The following is a 22,499-nucleotide window of genomic DNA, read 5'->3' as shown; positions in this document are numbered from 1 at the left end:
TCTTTCTCTTTTTCTTACTCCCCCGTCCCCCACCGACCCTGCTGAGTGTGGTGTAATAGATACTTCCAGCTCCTGCCTTGACTTCTGCACAATGTGACTGCAACCTGGAATTGTAATCTAAACTGAACCCTTTCTCCCCTAAGTTCCCTCTGTCGGGAGGTTTCAGCACAGCAACAGAAATGACACTAGACCATCCATCCTGCAACCCTTTCTAGATCATCCCAGCTCAGGTACGAAATACTCAGGGACAAGTGAAATCAGTTGATTTTCTGACAGAGCTCCCTCCCTGGGTGCTAGCGTTTCCGTAGTCTATTATCGTACCTGCGTGGATACCATACAGCTCACGTGGGGGCGGTAGAGGGGCCACCGACTCCAGGAACAAGTGATCGCCACATCCCCAAAAACACATAGAAAAGGAGGGAAATCAGAGCCACACGAGACCGCATCCCACCACAACTCCATCGCCTCGGGCTACATCGGGAAGGAAGGCCCTTGCCTCTGTCTTCTAGAACCTTTTGCTGGGCTGAGAAACAACCTGACACTGGCAGGGCGGAAAAACCTGCTTCAGAAACAACCTGACCATTGCGCAGGCGCAGCCTACAGCTTTCTGGAAGCCACTTCCTGCTTGGTTTCTTAGCAACGCGGGAAGCGTTGTTGACAGCCACAGAAACTGGAGCTCAGAGGGCTTGAGAGTGGAGCTGTCCCAGAGGCGCTATGGTAAATGTGGGTCCATATCTGGGAGAGCAGAGGGGGAGGTTCCATGGCTACAGCTGTCCTGGGAGGGTCTCACTGTTCATGGATGAAGCTGGAGGGGGCACTATTGAGAAAGGGGAGGTGCTGAGAAGAATCCGGGAGCCGAGAAAGTTTGCAAAGAGCAATGGAGGTGGAGGAGAAAGATCCCAGGCTGAGAAGGACTGGGACCCGGGAGATCGAGAGAATAGGAAGGGATGGGAGATCAAGAGACAAAGAGAAAAGAAAGGAAAATCAGGAGAAAAGGCCAAGGAATGAAGAGAGGAAGGGAAGGAGAGGGAGGGAGAGACAGAGGGACTGAGGGATTGAGGTGGAGGGGGAAGGACAGAAAGAAGAAAGAACCTTCTCAGAAAAGGAAGGGAAGAGAAGAGAAAAAAGTAAAGGGAAAAAGAAAGACAAGGGAAAAGAGAAGGGAGGAAGGGAATGGAAGAGAAAGAAGTGAAATGGGAGAAGAGATGAGGAAAAAGGCAGAGGAAAGGAGAGAGGAGGGGAGATGAGGAAGTAAAGGGAAAGGGGATGGAGAAAAAGAAAAAACGGAGAGGAGGGGAAGGGAGAGGAGAGAAGGGGAAGGAGAAAGAAGAAGGGAAGGAAAGGAAAGGAAAGAAGGGAAGGGAAGGGAAAGGAAAAGGGAAGGGAAGAAGAGAAGGGAAGGGAAGGGAAGGAGGTGGGCCTAGGGACTCAGGAGGTTGCAATAAGGGCCTCAGGGAAGTCAGAAGAGAGGCATCTTGGCGGAGAGGGAAAGATATGGAGGAGCAGAGAAAGGAGGAGGATTGTGGTTCTGAGGAGTTGTAGACATTCTCCTAAGTTGGTCAGAACTGTGGTAGTTTGTGGATATTCTGTGCCAAGCATTAGGAGACCAAGAAATGCCAAGTTTCAGCAATCCACCTCATGAAAAATGTCTCCTTTTGCTTTTTCTGTTTTTTTTTTTTTTTTTTTTTTTTTTTTGTACCAGGCTGTGTGGGGGGCAAAACAAGTCCCTGGCACTATCAGGTTCTTGACATAACTGTCACTGGTAATGTCTGATTTTCAGCTTCAGAGGACACCTCAGGCTCAGAGCTTTCATGGCAGTGAAATGTAAAAAAAAAATGTGCTTTATTCCTTAGTTTTTACAGTCTTTTTGGTTTGTGATGGGGAGCCAGGTTTTAACCTGTGGTAGAAATGGCAGCCTCCTCTGCAGATGCAGTTTTTTTTTTCTTTTCTTTTCTTTTTTTTTTTTTTTTTAAAGCTGTGGGCAGTGGAGTAATTTAAAGAACATGCTAATGGTAATGGTGTTCATAGTGGGAAAAGCCATGAATCTAGCATGGTGCTTGCTCAGAAAAGACCTGCCCTCGTGATGGCAAAGACAATGTAAGTGCCTGCTCACATCCACACTGAGTGCAAAAGAAAAGCCTGTCTCTGCCTGATGTAACACAACATTCACTTGTGAGCTGTTGGGAAAGAAAATACTGAGATAAATTCTCATCCAAAGACTGCCAGGCCAACTGGGGCATGGTAGTGTCTGCCTGTAAGCCCAGCACTCAGAAGGCTGAGGCAGGAAGATTGCTCCAAATTCAAGACCAGGCTGAGCTACACGGTATGAAACACTGTCAAAAAAAAAAAAAAACCTCAAAAAATTCTATATGAGGCTAGAGAAATCACTCAGTAGGTAAGAGTACTGGACCCTCTTGCAGAGGACCCAGGTTCAATTCCTAGCACAACTGTCGGTAACTCTAGGTCTAGGTTATCTGACACACCCTTCTGGCTTCCACTGGCACAGGTCATGCACAGGGTGGACAGACATACATGCAAACACAACACCCTCCACACACACACAATAATAAAATATGTTTTTAAAAGAAATATAAAGTTCCACAATGTGCTGTTACAAAAAAAAAAAAAAAAGACAGCCCAAGTTGTACAGTGAATTTATTCACCTTCATCTTGCAAAGGTGAACATAAAACCCAGATGTGGAGTCCCAAACACAGACGTTCTCAGCTGAACATTCAGATTAAACCTGGACACAAGTTACTAGAACCAGGAGACTCTGGCATCCTGCAATATAATGCTTGCCTAGAATGCCCTTTGTAAGTTTAGCCACCAGAGTGAACCCCCAATGGAGGTAACAGATGTAACTAAGGGGGTCTCAAGGAGGGCAGCTTTTGGACCCTTGGAGGACAGGGTGCTGATCAATAAATATTTAAAGTCTATGGCACACAAAAGAAGTTTTCGTAAGTAGAGAAACGGGATCTATGAAAGATGACCGACCCATGGAAGCTTTCTGGGCAAAATAAAAACAAACAATCAAACACTACCTTTCTTGCAAATAAAGACAAGTAAGCTTGTGAGATTCTTTGTCTTCTTTGGGGCTGAACCCTGGCAATCTATCTAGGTTATATGCAAGTGGGGGCTTCATACAGAGTCCCCACAAGAGATCTAATAGTTTCAAGCATACCTTTTAAACAGCCAAGCAGATAGTCTCCAGCTGTCAGTTAAAGAAATAGGGGACTAAGGTATCTTCTTAGACATTCTCTGTAGAGGGGATGTCACCACGGAGACCCTTCTGGTTAATGGTGGCTCTAATCTCTTGCAGACAGAGGTGGAGGAAACCCTCAAGAGAATCCAGGGCCACAAAGGGGTCATTGGAACGATGGTGGTCAATGCAGAAGGTAACTCTAACCACGGGCTGAGTCAGGGGGAACCCATTTATTGTGTCAAGAGTGAAGACATTTATCTTAGATTCTTAACTTAAAAGCATGTTTTGTCTGTGTCAGCTCTAGCTGACATCAGACATTTATTGGATACCTACTGTATATAATCACTTAAAGAGCCAGGGCTACACAAACATTGTCTACAATGCCTATGTATTCCTAAAATCCACTGCACGGGGTCTTCTTAAGAAACTCTGGTAATTGACATCGCTTTGGGGGAGCAGGGGACAGCAAAGCTTTCTTGTTGAAGAGAGGAAAACTTGTATGATTGGTAGCTTGGTTTTGGCTTAATATTATGAAGGCTACAGTATAGAACTTTGATCTTAATTTTAAATTAACATTTTCCTTTATCATAGTAAAACAAATCTTTACCATTTGTATATATTTTAATAATGATTTTATTAATTGAAATTTTATAGGTGTATATAATGTGTCTCTTACCCCCTGGCCCCTCCAAGTCTTCCCAGGACCTTCCAGCACAGAACTCCTTACATAGCACTTCCAGTCTGGTAAATAACGGGCAGGAAGGAATAATACATTGCCAAGTATGAAATGTGGATAGTGGCCTGGGACTCAGTGTGTCTGAACCATTCACGTCTGCATAATGAACCTGCAAGATGGACCAGTGGGTAAAGGTGTTTGCTGACAAGCCTGAAGACCTGAGTTCTATCCCCAGCACCCACAGAGCAAAAAGAGATAACTGACTCCAATAACTTGTCCTCTGACTTTCACACATGCACACAAGCACACCTCCCCCACCCCTCTCTTCTCTCTCTCTCTCTCAAATAAGAAGACTCCGTATCACATTTCCCCTGCTTGCTTGTTGCTCCATGCACCGCCACAGTGGCAACCTCCTAAAGGTGCCCACTTGTCCCATTGCTAATTCAGGCATTTGTTAAGAGTGAGAGGTGCCAAAAATTCCGGAGCGTTCTTTGAAATAAGAGTAGCCAGTTCACATAATTCACAGTGCTACCATAGGATTGGCTGGGCCCCAGCTCGGCGTTCTGGCGTAATCCATTGGGAAATGCTTATTGCGCAAGCACCAGCTAAGAGACTGTTGAAATTCTGCACTCTTTGCTTGTCACTAAGAATGGAAAATAACCTGAGTTCCTGGTGGTTGTGGCAGTTAGATGAGAAGACAGTCAAGTGCGCAGTTTAATAGCCAGCACTTAAATGACTTCTAATTAAAGAATTTCTGAGAACTTTGATTTATTTCGTTGAGATTTGCAGAGAAAACATTTGCCTTGTTTTGTAAAATAAAAAACAACTCTGCCAAATGCTTGTAGTGGTGGTGGGGACCATGCCTGAGGAATGAGGAAGAAGGGGTTAGGATTTGTCTTACAGGAAGTCAAAAACTGGGCCACGTATTTCCAGGAAGTGGTCAACTCTTGGTGTGGCCCTGGTTAAACAGATTCTGCTTCCAAGTATTTGCTCCAGGGTCTCACACCCTGACTTACCCATGCTACCTGCGTGGTTTAGCAGAGGTGTCTCGGGACTTCCCTTTGGCTGTGACAACAAATACCACATACTCCTTCCTTTGAACAGCAGACATGGGAGCTAGGGAGATGGCTCAGTCAGTCAAGTTCTTGCCATGTGAGCATGATTTGCTGAGTTCAGCTCCCAGCACCCATGCGAAAAGGTAGATGCAACAGCTGTGCTCCTGGAATACCAGTACTTGAGGAAGAGGAGACAGGGGTTCCCCTGGGGCCCGCTAGCCAGGCCGCCTGATGAATTTATAAGTTCCAAGTTCTGTGAGAGACATCGTTGCAGTAAAATTAAGGTAAAACTGGATAAAGACTCCGAATGTCAGCCTCCGACCTACACATGCACACATGTACACACAAGCATACATACGCACACACAAACTCAACGGCAATTTGTTAGGCCTCTACCTGGAAGGCTGAAACTGCAGCCAGACTGTCACTGGTTCATGGTCTTTCCGAGGACTCCGTAGCTGGAGGCTCTCTGACTTCTCCCTAGTGGGAGTCAAATCATTGCTGTCACTCGGCTTACAGACCCGTTACCCTAGTCTGAGGGCCCACCCAAACCCAGTGTGGCCTCATGTTAACTGGCTGCCTCTCCTGAGACCCTCTTTCCACACAAGCTGATCTTCTGCAGTTTAGGGTGGACTTAAACTTTGGAGAACACTTCAACCCAGTATAGGCACGGTGGCACCCAGGCCAGTACCTCTAATGGGTTTCACCGGACTGCCTCAGGGTAAAGTATGCAAAGGGCAGCAGATCTCTGAAGAATACCGTACCAGTGAGTGATGGAGAAAAAGATATGAGTCCAAGAACAAAAGCAGGGAATGAAGTAAGAGGAGGTATTTTGGGATCACTTACACAGCCTGGTGCATATGCAAACTGCAAGTACACAGAGTCAGGGGAAGCGCTGGAGAGGTGGCCTAATCGGTAGAGTGACTGCCTGCCATGCATGAAGCCTTAAGTTCCATTGGATAAACAGGGCCTGGTGGAAAATGCCCATAATCCCAGAATGGCAGAGGTGGAAGCAGGAGGTCAAGGTCATCCTCAGCCTAAGCTGTGTGATGCTCTGTCTCAAAAAATAGGTAAATAAAAAATACCTAAAAAAGAGGGAGGAAGGAAAGGTTCAGATTTTAGAGTGATCCTCCCCAGGTAGTGAAATCAGGAGTAAAGTTTGCTTTCCAGCACTCCTCTGTGAAGTGTTCTCTTGATTTCTAGAGTTGAAAGCAACAACAACAAAAATGTTGTTTTTCATACCTTTTGCTTTTCTCTAACTTCAGCTAGGATAATAATATGTCAGGATTCAGGGAACTTCTCAAGGCTTATGGAAACTTGACTTTTTTTTTTTTTTTTAACCAGAAGTCAAATTAACCTTCTCCCAAAAAATGTAAGTGAGAGGCTTGTTTTTGTGGTGAGATGGTCAATGACCGCAGAGTGTCGGGGATATTTCTTGATGGCATATGGTATAAGTTGTGTGACCTGAATGTCAGAAAACAGTCTCAACGGTCTACTCAAGTGTAGCTAGAGGTGTCTGTTATTACAGGTCAGCTCTGCAGCCTTTCAGAAGCCCTGGGCCGCTTAGTCCTAAAAGCGGTTACCCGGGACAATGTTGCCACCCTCCTGTTCTCTGCCGGTGGTTGTGGCTGACAACGCACAGACAACGTGTTAACATCATGGCCAGCTCACCTCCGTAGCTAATTAAGCAGGTCTACTGTGTTTATTCATTTAGACGGCATCACACAACAGGCTGTGCAGTGAGGCTTTGCTTTGTTTCCAAGACACAGTCTTCCTATTTACGACAACAAAGAAGACTACTTGCTAATTTGTTGGTTCTGTGTGGTCTAGGCTTCAATGACAGTGGATCCTGTATTCATTTTAATTTCCCCTTTGGAAGAACATTCACTGTAACACTGATATGTAAATGTCTACCTCCCTAGCACTCAAAGCTGTCATATATTCTTTTATGTACAGGCTCAATTTCTACAGGTTTTTGACTTTAAATTTTCTTGACACGTCCAACAATTCATCATTTGAATATCATTAGGTTTTATCAGCCATCCAGCCGATTTCTTTTCTTCTAAAGCACAGTCTACCCACCAAAGCAAAAATACACAATTGCAGATGGCAAACAGAAGTAATGACTCCGCTCCCTGGGATCACAGGCAGTCATATTCTAAAGCGATGCCATAAATCCAACAATATCAAATTTTAAAATGTTCGTATGTTTTGTTCAGGGAGCTCTGTTCTGGAAATGTCTGCTACCCAACAAACAAATGTGCAATGACAGGCTTTGTAGCCTTTTTGATAGAAGTCATGGATGGAGAACAGCCTGAGTGTCCATAAGGAGGATATGCAGGCTACATGTCTTACAAAGCAGACCTTCAACTACTTGTTAGACAGTTTAGCCTCGTGTGTTCCGAATCAAACAATGTCCCAAAAGTATGAAATGAAAATATTAGGGTGCTATTAAAATAGAGACTATACACACAAACATACATTCTTGCAGAAAGATGGTGAACCACTTGTCATTATATGAAAGAGTAGAGGACTAAGCAATAGTATTTCCTGATTGTTTACACAGTCAGGTACACGTATACATTTAAATATGGAATTAAGATAGAGAGCAAGGCTGGGGATAGCCCCCAACTCTCAGAGTGCTTACCTTGCAAATATGAGGCCATAAGTTCCAATCCCTGCCACCGCAGAAGGAAGAGGGGGAGGAGAGAGAGAGAGAGAGAGAGAGAAAGAGAGAGAGAGAGAAAGAAAGAAAGAAAGAAAGAAAGAAAGAAAGAAAGAAAGAAAGAAAGAAAGAAAGAAAGAAAGAAAGAAAGAAGGAAGGAAAAGAAAGAGGGAAGAAGGAAGAAAAGGCAGATGGAGGGAGAGAGGATTAAGCATAGATTATAATGACACATGAATGTTCAAAGTGATTTTTAAACCTTTGAAAGTATTCCTGAGTGGATATGTAAGAAACTAGGACTTATTTTAGGTCCTGGGAAGGAAGAAAGGAAGAAGGAAGGAAGGAAGGAAGGAAGGAAGGAAGGAAGGAAGGAAGGAAGGAAGGAAGGGTGGCTGCTGAGATGGCTCAGCCAATAAAGTGCTCACTTTGAAAGCTGAAGGACCTGAGTTTGAGTCCCATGGGTGTGGTGGTGCTCACTTATAATTCCAGTACCGGAAAGATGTATACATGAGGACTGTGTGTGTGAAGACACACACACACACACACACACACACACGTATGCACACACACTTGCGCACACACTCAAAACCATCTTTCTGTCTGAGCCTTTACAAGCATTCAGCACCACACCCAGCCTAAAAATTACCCTCTAATAAATTGATTTTATTAGAAGGTACAAAGCAAGAGCTCACTAAATAGTTCTTGATTGGTTGTTTTGTTTCATTGGTCCCGTTCGTTGGTTTACTGGTTGGTTAGTTGGCTGGCTGGCTGGCTGGCTGGCTGGTTGGTTGGTTGGTTGGTTGGTTGGTTGGTTGGTTGGTTAGTTGGTTGGTCAGTCTAGGGAGCTAGGAATGGAACCCAGGGCTTTGCCAAGCACCCTGCCACTGACTGAAATTCCCACCCTTATCTCTTGGTTGTCTGCTTTCAAGAGTGAGAACATCCTATTCCCTTGGTTAAGCATGTGTTATTCAAAAGAGGGGCTCTTTTACTTATCAATCTGTATTATGAACAGACAACAGCCAAAGCCTCTAGTTCATACTCGAATCATCTACACTTTGAATAATTTATTCTATTTTTCATCTGAGCCACTGAGATTTCAGTGGTTGTCAGTGCTAAGATATAAAACCAAACTGTCCATCCAAAAGTATCTGGAATCGGGTGCCTGCTACCCCACAGCCTCCCACTCTGTGACTTCTTGGCTATGAGACACAACAGACTGTCCTCTGGGGAAAGTGGCCAAGGATTAATATTACAGATATTAATGGTTTTGTATGAAACCTCATGTACAGAATAGATCACCCTGTGAGTACCAGAAACCCTTTTGTCACTGTTATGGAGAAGGTGGTCATTGCGAAAGGAATTTTAGTCTGTTTCAAAGTCAAAACTGACAGTCTCCTAGCATTTCATGAAGACTCGATAAAATTCTGTGATAGTAATCTTTTAACTCTGAGAAATGCTCATCTCTGCTATTAGGTTCTGCAGCTGTGTTTTCTGAAGGAAAACCTAAGCGCCGCTTTAGACTGTTGTTGACTAGCCTCAATTCAATGCTTAAGGAATTTGACAGACTCATGTTATCTGCTCCCCCTAAAGTCAAGCCACACTTCTAAATGAAATCCCTCGAGTTCTTTCCTGTCTGGTGGTTCCCAACATAAAGGTTATCTTTGATCAGATACAATATGTGTGAAGCACCTAACTTGCCGCATAATAGACACTAGGTCCTGGGTGACCCAACAGGGCCTCGTTGGCTGTGAACTGAATTGATTCAGACTTGCATATTTGTCTGGCTAGAATTTTTTAATTAAATCAAATAGATTTAATCTGTTTCAATCTCATGTAATTCAGCAACAGAGACCAGATTTAATAATGTTTAAATAGAAAAGAAGCCCAAACCAGTGACACCCACCCAGAAAAGGCATATTTGTTTTTGTTAGCATGGTTTTCTGACATAAAATTTTAGGTTTTCAAAACACTTGTGGGAATTGTTTAAAAAATTGGAATGTCCCTGCTGAATATAGCCCCTGGCTCAGATAGGGCTGTCCCTTTGTGGCTTTTGTTTCAGGAAAGCAGAAAAATCCCATATTATAGACTACAAGGGATGCTTTGAGAATGTAGTTTTATACACACACACACACACACACACACACACACACACACACACATATATATACACATATACATATACATATATATACATATATACTTATATATGTGATTAAGATTAAATAATTAACATCTTCCAGATGATTTATGCATAAAATATTTATCACACATTCACTATTAAAATGTAAAATAACAAATGTCCAAACATTATATTGATCTTATAATGATACATCCATAGAACAGAAGCATGCAGAGATGAACAGTAATAGCAAAGGCATCATTACCATGGGAAGCTTGTGTGTTTTGACTTAAATGACGAGAAAGCCACAGACAAATTTGCAAACACCATTTGACTCAACTATATTTAAAACTCTATATGGAGACAAAAAGATGATAAAACTAATAATAACCTAAAATTGATGCCAGCTATTAAAAGCCACCACCCATTTTCCTGCCATTTGTGAAGATGAGTAACTCCCAATGGTTTTTACAATGCACATATCACTCTTACAATTATGGGAAAAATAACCCCAAATTAAATCTCATCACAGGCATTCCAATCCGAACAACCCTGGACAACTCCACAACAGTTCAATATGCGGGTCTTCTCCACCAGCTGACCATGAAGGCCAAGAGCACTGTCAGGGACATTGACCCCCAGAACGACCTGACTTTTCTTAGGATCAGATCGAAGAAACATGAAATCATGGTAGCCCCAGGTAACTGGACATGCCACTTCATACTTAAAATGCTTTTCTACTTTACTGGTTAAAGACTTATTTTTAAGACTGGTGGATTATAGGACCGTGGTGGGAATATAGAATTTAATATGTAGTGTGAGACATAAAGTTCTTTGATTACAAAAACGAAGATGTTTGCTTCTGAAGAGCCAAAACTCAAAAGTTATATGAAAGTAGCAAGTATTTTGGCTTTTGAACAAGCTGAATATTGCCCACTCACACTTACTAGTTATCAAACTAGATGCAGAAGACATAGCACACAGACTTTCTGAATAGTGGCGGAAATGACCCGTCCTGGGAATAAAGTAGGAGCCAAGGCTACTCTCATGTTACCTCCCTGTGAGGTGAGTGTAACAATACTGTGAGTGTTCTACTGGAAGACATGGCCTCAGGGTCACTTCCACAAAGGAATTGTGTTCACAGTGTTCCTGAATAACTGTGTTACAGTCACAAGCCTGGCATATACCACATTATCACATCAGATAAAGAGAGAAAGCTTTCTCTGCTGCTGCGCAGAAATACCACGTGTGGAATATTTATTAAGGTTAGTCAGGGCCTGGGACAACAGACAAACGAAATCATAAAGTCTGTGCGCTTTCAGCTTTTCCCATGTGCTGTGGTAATTCTGATGTGCAGCCATTGTCTACGCAATGTCCATCGCGTGATTGAAAGAGAAAAGCAGGCTAGTGGGAGTGTTCATAGACTAGATATGAATGAGTTAACTTCATTCATGTTTCTCCCTAGATAAGGAATACCTTCTGATTGTCATTCAGAACCCATGTGAGTAAACCTGCTGTGGCCAACTCTGTCCTCATGATGATGCCCGGAAACCCTTCACTCCTCTAATCCATAAAATTGTACCCTAATTGAGTGCAGAGATGTGTTTTCCTGTGTTGACAATGAAACTGCTCTATATGTCTCCATTAGTCCCTTTTGACTGCGCTGTTGTCTTGTACTTTTGCTTTTTAATAAATAAATTTTGCCATGTATGTCCCTGTTTTTAAATAGCACACAGATAAATAAATAAATAAATAAATAAATAAATAAATAAGGTGAGTCTGTAATGGTAATGGAGGCATGGCAATTGGCAACTGACAGAGCCAGAACAGGGAGCTGAGAGCTTGCATTGTTTTCAACCATACCCAGAAAGCAGAGTGGAGCACTAAAGAAGCTTCAGAGGAGTGAGAAATCCCCAATGCCCATAGTGCCGGATGCTCCCAGGTTGAAAAGAACAGGGAGAAGCAGAGAGTGTTTCTCAACGGAGGTCATCATTGCAGCTCAATACCTGTGTCCCTCACAAAACCCCTCAGGCTGCTGTGTCTGTGATACCCAGCTAAGGGGACCAAGAGTGGATGTTGGGCAAAGTTGTGTACACACAAGGCTGAGGATAATTTCAGAGAATTTTGTCTTTGCTAAATATTTAAAGCGTTCATGAAATGTAATAAATGCAACAGGTTCCCATGCACCCTCAGTCCCATGCTAAGTAAATGGTGAAATTTCGCTGTGTGTGCTTTATACCCTCCCTGTTTTGTAAGCTGTTAATTTTGAGATAACTGAGAAGTCATGTGAGATGGCAACAAGCAGAGATGGTGGATGCCCCTTCCTCCAGTTTCTCCCTGTGGCAACATCTTCCAGAACTCTAAGACAGTGACCCAACCTGGAAGCTGATACAATTCAATCAATAAAGAAAAAATTTCCAGCCTTGTCTTGATTCTTTATCTTTTGTACCCTGTCTGAGCCCTTGACCCATGACAGTAGGAATCTGAGCCCCACTTGTAGAATTTTATCCTATCAAGAAGGCCATGTAAATGGAACAATACTGTGGGTAAACTTTCAGAATCAACTTTTGACTCAACACGATTCTTTTGAGATTTATGCAAAAAAAAAAAAAAAACATTATAAGGCAGATCTATAGATAGCCTCGTGACAGGTGTCCCAGTTTGGCCTCCTCAGTGGCTCACAGACATCTTTCCATGTTCCCGCCACCCTTTCAAAGCAGGCAAAGTGTGGAGGATGGTTCATGGTAAGTTTGTTAGTTCACTTGCATCCTGGACGGCAAATGTAGCCAGCACGAGTTGATGGAGGAACACGCAGAAAGGAGGGCCAGGTAGATCCCAAAGGCTAAATTGGCTTAGTCTCCAAGTGCTTTTAAGAAAAGACACAGGTCCAAATGGACCATGCCCAACGCCATAGTAACAGTGGACTTGCCATCGTAATAGCTGAGCTCATCCAATGATGCTGGAGCCTTACAGCATAACTCAGCACTCCAGCACAGCCTGCTGGTGAGTATTTTTAAATCCTCTTCAAGTAACAAACTGAGCCTCAGGCTGAGACCCACTCCACAGATTCTTCCCAATCTGGTCCTTTAATTTGTGATCAGCGTGAGCCTCAGAACTTCATCTGTAAAATGGGATGATCAGAAAACTCTACTTACTGGTTTGTTTCTGGGAATCTGCTGAGCCAGTGCAGATGAAACAAGAACCAGGAAAACACTGGCTGTTTCTCAAGGGTGGAGTGACTGGGAGGGGCGACCATCTTACAGGAACAAGCTCCAGTGTCTGCCCTGAGGCCCTCGCATCACAAACAGGTTTGCACAGTCACAAGCAGAAGACTAGCTCTTCCTTCAGAGAGGAGATGAATGAAGAGCCTGTGGCATATCAGGTACTTAGCCCTGGAAATGAGCATGCACAGAAAAGGGATCCTCAGATCTGACAGAGTAGCCATTGTCCCTCGCCTTCCCCTCATGTGTGTGCACTTGTGTGTGCAGAGGTCAGAGGAAGATGCTAGCACCCTGCTCTATCACTCTCTGAAGTAGTCGCTCGAGACAGGGTCTCTGTTTCAATCTGAAGCTAGGTTATAGTCCAGCAAACCCCAGATATCTTCTTTCCCCCAATCTGCATACCACAGTGCTGAGGTTATAGATGTATATAAGGCTATGCCTAGCATTTTACATGGGTGACAGGGATTCAAATTCAGCTCCTCAGGCTTGTGATACAAGTGCTTTTGCTCACTGATTCAACTCCTCAGACCCATACATCCTAGTTTGATACATTCTATAACTATAGTTTACTCAGCTGAGATCCTTTGTCATAGCAATGATTTTTTTTTTTCCTTTTTCTACATCCCAGTAAAGTCATCATGTAGTACTTATCCTTTCTTGGACAGCTTTGGGAATTATGATAATTCAGCATTAATGAGATCTTGTTAGACTCCAAAAAAGCAAACAAATGCATTAATGGGAAGGGTGGTCCTGCTCCACTTAAAATTTGCAAAATTTAACTGCCAGAGAGCTCTAGAGAGCTCATATATGCCCAAGCCCTTGGTTCATCAGGTAAGAATTTCACCTGAGCTCCATCCATGTGTCCTTAAAACATCAGGTATGAGCTTGATGTAATCTGGATGTGCCTGTAGAATTGGCATGCATGCCCTTTATTGGGGGCAGGGGCTCATGTGAAACCCCCTCCACACCCTCCAAAATTGCTTTCAGAAGGTACAGAATTGTATGTTATTTTAAAATATACCAGAAGTAACATTTGAGTCCTAAATCTGTCATCTCCTCTTAGTTTCCCAGCCCACCCAGAGCTCAAGAGCAAATGCATGGCTGAGCGAGCGGTAAAGCCACTACCTTCTGCTGGGCCAAGTCAAAAATTTCAGGCCCCATTTGAGACAGAGTGCTGTGAAATCTCTGCCAAGTGCAGATGGCACCACTGAAATGCCAGGGCTCTGTGTGGGCCCCTCTATCCCACGGGGGAGATATTGGCAGAAGACTTCCTAGATTTGCAGAGTCAACCCTAACCTTTTGTTGGGCCAAAGACTGTGACAGGGAAAGGCAGGAAAGCCAATGGCAACTGAAGTGGATGCTTGCTTGTGGAATTTGTACCATGTCTCTGTTCCAGTGCATGGATCCCCAGTCCCTCTTGAATTCACAGTAGCATAGGTAATGAGACATGTTTCAAAGATGACTGCACGAAAAGATGAATGATCTAAACTCATCCAAAGCCTTTGGTGGATTTTCTGTTTCCCCTGAGAAATGCAAGCTTGGGCCCATGCTGTGCCTCTCTTTAATCCTGCTAGCTGTAAATTTTACCTGAACAACAGGAGAGCTGTTTATAGGGCCTCTGGAGAGACAGATCCCAACCATAAATATTAACAATAATGGGCCTCAAAGTCAATCTTAAGAAACTAGCTAAAAACACATTTACACATCATTAGCACCACGCACTTCCCATTTTCATCTCGTAAGCACAGAACCATTTTATCGGAGGCTTTTGGGGATCTGTACAGAGCTCAATAGGAGACCACCTATCTGCTTCTAAAGTCAAAATTAACATAGTGTGGGCATGTGCACGTGTGTGCAGTTGACTGTGGAGGCCAGCAGAAGGCATCAGATCCCCCCCGGAACTCAAGTTACAGTAGCTGGTTGTGAGCTATTCTATATAGATACTAGAAACCAAACTCAGGTCTCCCGCTAAAGCCCTGTGAATTCTTAAACCCTGAACTATCTCTCCATCCCCTTTTCCTGGTTTTTAAAAAAATTACAATCATCTCCAATAATTGTATAATTCTAATATGGAAGTAATAACTGTAGTATGGAAACTTCTCCCTGAGGAGACGAAGACAAACCCCTGCTTTCCCCAGATAAAGCAGCATTGGCAGGGCAGAGTGCAATTCTACCAAAGTCCAACATGGGAAACCAAGGACTTTATAGGGGTTAGTTAGAGTAGGGTGACATTTGGTTACAGAGCAGAGGCGAGATGTCACTTAAGGAGCAGGAGTGAGGGTTACGTAATAGCGTCATAGGTGGACTCCAAATCAGCCATGTCACCAGAAAGTCTCACCCAAGTATGGATGACAACGTCCTCACAGCTGCACAGATGGTAGCTACCAGTCTCGTAGCCTACTGTGCTCTGCATCTAGCACCTCCTGAGAACATGAGACCATGTGCAGCTTGGGGAGAATAGCACACAGTTGTCAGGAAAGCACAAAGGGAGTGGATGTAATCTCTGGGGAGAGTCTAATGACACTCCCATCTATGAAGGAACTTCAACAGTCAACAGGTATGCTTTATGGTGTTTGTCAAATACTACTGGAGGCTCTGATGGACATGGTTGCAGCTGTTATGCCTGGAGGACAGCATTGTACAGGTGCCTGCACCAAACCATCCCCTTGAACGTTAAGGAAAGAGTATGAAGCCTTCTCACTTCCTTCTGGCTTCAGACCTAGGAAAGGATCTGAGCTTTATTTCCTTTTGGTATACACAACTCAAGGGTCTCTCGATAAATGTCTTGAGTTCTGAACACTGGCTATATGCAGAATTTTAACATCCTCCCTCTTTGGTCACCTTTACAACATGAGACACAGCACAGTTGAAACAGTACGGAATCTACATCTCATTCCATTACTCACTAGAAGAAACAATAGTTCCTTCCATCTCAGTCTCTTGTCTGCAAAGACAAGAATGTTCACCCACAGACTGGTATGGTGTAGATGCTAATTATTAACATAAAGAATGTACATCCACAGTGGTTTTAACATAGTATAGATGTCTATTATTATTATGTAGTATTAATTATTATTAATGAATTAAAATACGTTTACTACAATAAAGTCATATACTATATCTCACTGTAGCCCCTCCACTCCTCTTTAGCCATATGCATGAATATAGGTGCTAATCCTGTTAAGTACATGCTTTTGTACAACTCCTTGCTTATGGTTTAATATGCATTTCCATATACTTACCTAGAATTTATATAGACTTTTAAGCACAGGTTCTTACATATGATCAAGAGTTCAGATCCTGCCCAGATGAGGCCAATGAGAGGATGGATATATTCTTGATATTTAGATTTGGAGACGTCAGAGAGGAAGTCTTCCTCATGGCTGGGACAGAATATGAATGTGTTAGGAACAGCTATATTTCCACAAGGTGCAGCAGAAGCTCTGGCTCTCAGGAGAAAAGAACAGATTGTGATTCAGAAAGGGGGCGTTCCTGCATTCTGTCTTCTTAGATGCTCGTGACCCTTTGATGTTATGTGGCCCCAAAGCTTTATGTAAGAAATCCTCTTCATGGAGGGTACATTTTTCTAGAGAGGATTCTGTGACCTGAAACCAGAAGGACCTTAACTAACACACCACTGCTCTATCTGGGTCACCTCCGGCTGTTTTGTTCAGACACAGCCAAGGAAGCAGAGGGAGCCTAGTGGCTCCCCAGGATGTTTGCATTAATCAGAGATCTAAACAAATGGGGTGTGGTCACCTTCTCTGTTGCTCCAGAATATATGCTGTGGCTTTACTAGACTTGAGTAGTGGGCTGATGGACCTTCAAGGAGACAAAACTCTAGGGACAGGGAGGGGCTGATTTGTGGTTCTTACTGGAAAACAGGCTTTATTATTTTTAATTATGAAGTGACCTCTGCCTCCATCATTGACTAGAAAGACTGGATGTAAAGAAATCGACCATGCACCCAGCTGTTTCTTAGACACAAAGAAAAGAAGGTTGAATCATCCAACTTTCCTTTAGCTTTGTACCTCTCGAAACATTTGTTCTCCCCCCCCCACCCCCACCCCCTGTCAGCATATACCTCTTTGCTACATGCTCACTAGATGCTGTAGACTCTGAGCACTCTTGGCAAACACAAACATCACTTGAAAGTATTTAACGAAAAAAAGGCAGGTCATCAAGAGCATCTGGACTGATGGAGAGTCACATGCAAAACAGCTAGAGAAACATAAGGCAGAGTCTCTTGGGTTCCTCCTGTCCCCTGATTCCCCACTAGGCAACATGGGACAGAAGAAAAAGGATACCGTGAGGTAGCCAAAGAGACCTACCTTTGTCTCCCAGCCTTGCTTTATTGATAATAAAATAAGTTTAAAGAATAGGGAGAAGACAAACAGCACCTGACAGCTGACCATCACAGGGTAGCCATGCTGGATTCCTACAACAGTCCCACAATACAAATGAGAGCCGAGCTTTTCCACATCAGAGGAGGCATCTAACTCTGCTCCATGACTCTTTACCTCACCCATTCACCAGATACATGGAAAGGCCATTACTCCCCCATATCCTCAGAATCTCAGCCTCTAAGATGTAGACCACAACTCCCGCATGCTTGGTGGTCATGGGATGAAATGATGCAAGGCATGTCCTGGATGTTTGACAGCTGGTATTGCTGCTGTCATGTTGCCATCGTTACTAATGCCTGGAGAAACATCCAAGTGGTAGGGTGTGAATTTTCACCATAAATGAGACCAGTGTCACCGTTTTTATATTTGACAATACGCCATAGGGCTTATCCTATAGGATAGTTACTCCTGATCTTTTCACCAATGCCTCTCAAGTCCCAGCAGTCAACACTCCATGGAGTCAACAAGATGTCAGCCAGCACTATGCCCATGCTGGTTCTCACTCTCATAACTGGAAAGAGGACCTGGAAAGCGGCATGTTTAGTATCGAAAGGGCCAACAACTCACCTCTACCACATTATAAATGCACACTAACCCCTGGATAACAGAGGTGGATGGAATGGGGTCCACTGAGCACCCTTGGAGTAAGCCTTGTCTGCCAAACCCTTTAAGCACACATGAGACTGGATTCTGATCTCCCTAATTTAGAGTGCTTCGTTCAGATCTCAGAATGAATGAAAGCCGCACTGACTCCCACAAGCAGGCCCCTTCTGCAGTTACCCGGGGCCTCCTGATTCATAATGCCAGGTGAATGAAAGGCCCAGCTACTCAAAAGGGGCTTTGCTACTCTCAGCTGCACCCTGTGCAGAGGGTGCATACGAGGCCTGTATCAGCACAGGCAGACCTCTAGGAAACGGACCGGTGCAGCATCATCTCTTTGTGATGCCCCTAATAGCAGTGCCATTTACCAGAATCTTTATCCAGCTTGAACTTTAAATTGTTGGCCAACTCTGACTCCTTTGCTTGAGGATGTCATCATCGCTCAAAGGGGTGGGGGTGGGGGAAAGAAAGCTGGTGTCTAATGTCTCCAGGAAGAAAATGAATAATAACAAGCACCAGCAAGGGCAGGAGTGTGGGAGAGGAGATGTTATCTGAACATGTTTACCTGCTCCTGCCAAGCCCAGCAATTTCCGGGAAAGGCAAACAGAGATTATTAGCCATTTATGAAATCTTCAGTTAATAAAAAGAGCTGGCTCTGGCTGAAGACTCAAAAGCATAAAAGGAGGGCTTCGTAATCAGAGGACTGCGAACCACGTGACAGCACATCCTGCAAGCACACAACCAGAAGTTACTGTATGCTAGACACGGTCTGTGCCCAGGAGCAGAGACAGGTGACATCATTCCTGCCCACAAAGAACTCTTGGTTTAACAATAGTGATAGGCATGCAGTGACCTACATTCCCAACGCAGTGAGGTGACATCAGCAGACGATGCTGTGGGGGTTGAAGGAGTGATACGAGTACATGCAGGGTGGCAGGCTCACCCTGCGCATGCGTTAAAGAAGAACCACATCCAGCAGCGGACAGCAGACACAGCAAGGCCGGAGAACAGTCGGTGTGAGGCACAAAGAGCTGTTCCGTCAGACGCAACTGCAAAGCGGGGCCAGCACTTGCTTGGAAGGTAGCAGCACTAGCTCACAGCGAACTATGATCAAGCATCCAGCAGGCGGCTCCAAGAAGCGTGGTGGGCTCCCATTTCATTCTATCAGCACCCCATGTTTACACACAGTGGTCCTTAAGAGGGATCCCATGGGATCCCAGGACTATCCAAGCAGGGTTAGGGTGCCATTGAGCTGAGCAGTATGGGACTCCTGAACTGTGATGGGGATAGCCTGAAGAAGTTTCCATTGGCGTCAAGTTGGATGGCTTCATTCTTTCTTTAGAAGTACCTGAGGTAGCTCCTGTGAAGTCAGTAGGGGTATAGTTTTCCATTTCTCTTGATTCGGGGCCCTGACAAGCAAGATTCTGTATTCTGCCTCCTGTATGACACTGGACTATAGCTTAAGCCATTCATGGGTCTGGACACCCAAGGTAGGTGCTCTGCCCGTGTTTGACAAATTTAAAATAATGTTCCTTTTCCGGTTTCCAGCTTAAATCTGTTACTCAGACCAAGCTCTCTGCTTGCTCTCTGTTTTCACTGCTGTTTATAACAAGAAACTAGTGTGCTTCCTTAAAAAGAAAAAAATAAAAAAAAACAGGTTCCCAGAATTATGACTGTTGTCTCTTGTGTCTTACTATGTTAAGTGTGGGCCAGCAGCATCTCTGTCACCTGGAAGCCTGTCGAAAGGCAGAATCTTTGGACAGGGAAGAGGGGTCAATAAAGACCTTACTAGAAAAAGGTATGAGGCCCTGAGTCCATCACTCAGCATCTATGTAAAACACAATGCATGGAGGTGGATACTTGTAATCAGGTGGAGACAGGAGGATCCCTGGGACTCATCGATAGCTTCGCCTAATTAGTGAGGTCTCAACCAATGAGAGACCTTGTGTCAACTGGATGGGTGGAATATCTGAGGACGACACTTGAGGTTGCCTTTTGCCTTCACATGGACACACACATGCATGTACACCTACATAAATATATGTTCATGAACACGTATGTTCATGTGCACCTCCCCACACACAAATAAAATAATGACTGTAAACTACAGCAATGACTAATCCAGACCTCACCTACCCTGACCTACTACCGAGTCAGAATCTACACTTGTTTCCAGTGAAATTTGAAAGGCAATTCAGAGCAAAGCTATTTTTCCTCACTGGGTACCCTGGAACGGGAGAGTTATGACAAGGTGAGTTGGTGTGCCGTTCAGCTTTTGTTAGCTTGACAAAACTAGAGTCATTTGGGGACAGGGAACCTCTATCAGATTGGCCTGCACACAAGACTATGGGGATATTTTCTTGATTAATGATTGATACAGGATGGCACAGCCTACTGGGCAGGTGGTCCTGGGTTAGATAAAAAGTAAGCTGCTGAGCAAGCCACACACCTAGAGCCAGTGAGCAGAGTCCCTGATTGGTCTCTACTTCGTTTCATTCAATCAACCAGGCTCCTGGTTTGAGCTCCTGCCCTGACTTCCCTCAGGAGTAGCTTGTGAGTTATGAGAAGAAACAAACTCTTTCCTCTTCAGGTGTTTTTGGTTGGCGCTTTTTCACAGCCATAGACGGCAAACCTGGTTGACACTGCAGCATCACTTCTCTTCCTTTTATGAATTCCTTCTGTGAGCAAACCCAGTAGAGCCAGTAACAGAGAGCAGTAGTGGTGGCACACACCTGTAATCCTATCACCCAGCAGACAGAGGCAGGTGGATTGCTGCAAACTGAAGGCCAGGTCTCTATCAGAGTTCCAGGCCAGCCAGGGAGACTCAGTGAGGGTGTGTCTCAAAAAGAAACAAAAACAAGAGAGAGAATGAAAGGCTATAAATACAAGTGTGTGCCAAACCCACCCAGAGCCTTCAGATCCATATCCCCAGCCAAGTCTGTGCTCCAAGCATTCAGGGCGGTGGGGGTGTCCCTGGGGTGTCTCTGACTACAAATGAGTCAGTCTCCACCAAGTTTCTCTGTAACTTTGATTTTCGCCTGCTCCAACTCTCTTCCTCGGCACTTCTCTGTGTGTGCTGTGTTGGCCCAGCACATCCTAAGCCTGTGTGCTGGAACATAGGCTTGTCATCTCAGTCAATCACCCCAGTGGGAGGGTCAGTTTTTCAAGGTCACCCTGGCCTGTGCCAGCTACTGCCCCTGCTCGGGCTGTGGAGCCTCAAATCCATCACCAGCACAGCAGGGACGGATCTTTGCTCCTTCTGATGCTGTTCTTACAAGAGCTACTGGACTCTCCATATCACACACACACTTCCTCTAAGACACCCGGAATCAGGATGCACCCACCTTATCTGCTACCACCCGCATCACACACACACACACACCACATCTCCTTGTGTGATTCCCATGTCCTAGGACCACAGCTTCCATCTGTGATGTTCCACAGAATTTGGTGGGAGGAAGTCCTTCTGTCCTGTATCTGCCCAGCCTATCCTTTTCATGTTCACATCCAGAAAGTCTTCTGGGTACAGACAGCACTCGTGACTAGTCGGACACATCTGCTCTGCTCAGACAAGTGCGACATCTCTTGACTGGGCTGCTGCTCATCATGGCTTCCTTCTCATGCAAGGCAAGCTTGCTCTCAGCCAGCTCCTAGACACCCGGTAAACACATTTCTACCCAGCAGCTGGACATGCCTGTGTCCTAATGTGGGCTACAACTCATCCTCACAGCCAGACCTGACACCATCTATTCAATGCCACAGCAAGTCCCAGAGCCCAGGCTACATTCTAGGTTACTTACTAATTTGACCTCAAGACAACCAGGCAGGTCTCCTTGTTGGCACTCGGGAAGTTCGTTTCCAGACTGGTGTTGTCGTCTTGCCCAGAGGCCTGCTGCTGACTCAGAGCCCCCTTCCTGGGTATCACTCAACCTCAGCACTAACCTTGTTCCATCAGACAAAATAACAATAATAATAATAATAATAATAATAATAATAATAATAATAATGAACAACCAAGTGTGGACATACGCCCTGTCACCAGCTTGCAGGTAAACAGGAACATGCCTTAAACAACAGGCTTACCCTGATCCTCTGTAAGGGCAGCAAGTGATTCCAACCACCGTGCTTCCTGCCCCGACCTTGAATTTCTGATCCTCAGACCTCCACCTCCATAGTTACAGGCTTACACTACCACACCCTGTGTTCTGCATTAATAGAATCCAGCTCCTTTTAATCATCCTTATTCACCCTTACTATATATAAGGAGTCAATTTTTCATTTTTATAGACATTTATTACTTTTTGATGTGAAGGAAATACATTTTTTTTTTTTTTTTTGCAACAGGGTTTCTATATCTAACTCTGCTCCGCCTGGAACTTGCTACATAGGATATCCAGGCTGGCTTTGGATCGCCACCGATTGTCCTGCAGACGGATTACTGGGATTACAGACATGAATAGTTCAGTGAAGAAAATAACGGAAAGAAGTTGATGGTTTTTGTTGTTGGCCAGACACCAGCAGCCCAGGGCCCTAGGACAGTAGAGTCATGCATTGGAA

The 22,499-nt window shown here is 44.4% G+C and overlaps 1 protein-coding gene across 1 annotated transcript; it reads left to right on the top strand.

The window, feature by feature from the left end:
• Nucleotides 1–581: 581 nt before the first annotated feature.
• Dynlrb2 (dynein light chain roadblock-type 2) lies at nucleotides 582–12,140 on the top strand. Its single transcript, XM_021638846.2, has 4 exons — nucleotides 582–717; nucleotides 3,321–3,396; nucleotides 10,248–10,415; nucleotides 11,181–12,140. The coding sequence occupies exons 1-4, from the start codon at nucleotides 715–717 to the stop codon at nucleotides 11,222–11,224; spliced, it is 291 nt and encodes a 96-aa protein (XP_021494521.1). The 5' UTR covers nucleotides 582–714; the 3' UTR covers nucleotides 11,225–12,140.
• Nucleotides 12,141–22,499: the final 10,359 nt, after the last annotated feature.

Source organism: Meriones unguiculatus, chromosome 10 (assembly GCF_030254825.1).
Source record: "Meriones unguiculatus strain TT.TT164.6M chromosome 10, Bangor_MerUng_6.1, whole genome shotgun sequence".
Lineage (NCBI taxonomy): Eukaryota > Metazoa > Chordata > Mammalia > Rodentia > Muridae > Meriones > Meriones unguiculatus.
The sequence above is the reverse complement of the archived record's forward strand: the minus strand, read 5'-3'. Positions and strand labels throughout refer to the sequence as shown.

Coding starts and splice junctions, on each gene's coding strand:
- Dynlrb2 (XM_021638846.2), top strand. Junction 3,397..10,247: donor GATGGTGGTCAATGCAGAAG/GTAACTCTAACC, acceptor ATCTCATCACAG/GCATTCCAATCCGAACAACC. Junction 10,416..11,180: donor TGAAATCATGGTAGCCCCAG/GTAACTGGACAT, acceptor GTTTCTCCCTAG/ATAAGGAATACCTTCTGATT.